Raw genomic sequence first — 2,034 nt, 5'->3', positions numbered from 1 at the left:
ATGTGTCCCATGTCCTCCTGGGCCCGGTTTGCGCAGGGCAGGGCAGGGAGAGCCGAGAAGGGAAGGTTTCAGCTAGCGGTGTGACAGCCTTGAAGCTGGCTCTCTCTGATGGGAGTTTTCATGTTACCCGGCTTCCTTTCTGCCTCTTGAATTTTTCCCCCCCACCCAGGCCCATCACCATTCAAGGGCCGAGTCTGCATGCGGGCCAGGCTCCGCACCAGGTGCAGGGGTTGGCCCAAACTCCCAGCAACCCCAGAAAACGGGGCAGTGACACGTTTGTTTGAAAGCGAGTGGATTTTCAGTGTCAGTGTCTTATTAACTTTGGTCTTGCAGCTGCACTTGGCCAGAAAGCCTTACTTACAAGGAAGTGGCTATTGAGAAAGCGGAGTAGCCATTAAGTCTCACTGCCCAGCTGTTACTTGATTTATGCTCCAGATTACCTCCGATGCAGCGTGCACTTTGAACCTCACAGCAAAAAAGCCTTCCTTCATATCCTATGCCTTCTAATTCTTTAAGCAAATGTCCCTCAAGTTGTAGTTTAAGAAAGAGCAGGCGTGCTTATCCTGTTTCAATTCAGTGAGATTTCAGGAGAGGAACTAAGGGATTTATAGGAACAAAAACTGCTTTGCATTCAGTGAACTTAGGTGAGGTGACCTCCTGAACTTTAAACTTACACATCACACAGCGAGGTTGGCTCTAAGATAAGAAACAGAATAAATTCTCTCCTCGGGGCGGACCTGAGTCTCGCTCAACAGGTTCAGACCCGACCGGACATCATGGCATTTGATGGAACCTGGAAGATTGACCGGAATGACAACTATGACAAGTTCATGGAGAAGATGGGTAAGGGCCTCACTCTTTCGTGGTTCCTTCTTTTGCTTCCGTCTTCCTCACCCCGTGACCCCAGGGACTCTGGCCACGTGCTGGCGCAGAGCAGGGCACACCCAGCACCGGGCTTCCGCTGGAGACACACTGTCACTAGTGGAAGGAAAGGCCTTGGGTGCTGTCCCCTGAGACGCAGAAAGATCCAGATGTTCCTCGTGTTAGAGCTGACTGAGCCCTATGGGTGCACCTGCACAGCTTCTTTCTATAAAGGGAGGAAGGGCGGGGTGCATGACTGCTCCCAGGCCTGAGGCATTGAGTCCCAGGACCCGCAATGCCAAGTCATGGAAGAGTGAGGGAGGGTCCTAGCAGGAGTTGCAGGCCGAGGCAATAACCTCAGAATAACCTCTGACAACCTAGGGTTCCTCAAGGAGGCCTTAGTTTAACTGCTTTAATATCTGTTCCAACACACGGGCAGCCCACAAGCTGCCCAAGAAGGGCAGACACACGTGTGTCATTACCCACAAGTAAAAGCTGCCTCCACTGTGACCTGCAGCTCAGGGGCCAGAAGCTCCATTTACGGAATCCATAGGCTTTATGATAATGACCTTGACTGCAGTAATGGCTGACTTCCTCATTTCGGTGACAGTCAGAAATGCCTCAGAAAGCAAAGATAATGACGAAGGTCACAATCTGAAGCCACTGTGGAAAGTAGAATTGCAGTAAGAAAAGAATCCTGTATTTGTAGAATTAAAGTTGTATATCCTTACACATGGATGAATGTCATTTTAAACCTTCATTGGTCATATCTGGAATTTGGTTTAACTCTGAGACAAAAAGGTTGATCATTTTATTTAAACTAGAGGCCCGATGCATGAAAATTCATGCAAGAGTAGGCCTTTCTACTCCCGGCTGCCGGCACCGGCTTCCCTCCAGCACCCAGGACCTGGGCTTCCCTCCTCCAGCCGCCGGCAGGCACCTGGGACCAGGTCTGGCTTTCCTCCACCCAGGCTTCATCAGGAAGAATGTCTGGTCTAATTAGCATATTACCCTTTTATTATTATAAATTGCTTAGTTCTAAGGTTCTGTAGTTCCATGCTCCGTTTATTTTTTCACAAATTTGGGGAGAATAGCTTGTCAGGGCTCAGGACCTGCTGGGCGGGGACTTTCTCTGCAGAAGCCCCTGCCAGTCTGCAAGGCTGCGCCCTAGGG

General features: G+C 50.1%; 1 protein-coding gene across 1 annotated transcript in view; it reads left to right on the top strand.

Moving 5' to 3' along the window:
* Positions 1 to 654: 654 nt before the first annotated feature.
* The window catches only part of FABP2 (fatty acid binding protein 2, intestinal), a 3,540-nt gene continuing 2,160 nt past the window's right edge, over positions 655 to 2,034 (top strand). The window contains exon 1 of the mRNA XM_005884746.2: positions 655 to 843. Within this exon, the coding sequence (XP_005884808.1) occupies positions 777 to 843 (67 nt within the window). The 5' untranslated portion in view covers positions 655 to 776. The remainder of the gene's footprint in view (positions 844 to 2,034) is intronic.

Source organism: Myotis brandtii, unplaced genomic scaffold (assembly GCF_000412655.1).
Source record: "Myotis brandtii unplaced genomic scaffold, ASM41265v1 scaffold853, whole genome shotgun sequence".
Lineage (NCBI taxonomy): Eukaryota > Metazoa > Chordata > Mammalia > Chiroptera > Vespertilionidae > Myotis > Myotis brandtii.
Note: the sequence above shows the minus strand (reverse complement) of the source record. Positions and strands in the feature narration are given on the sequence as shown.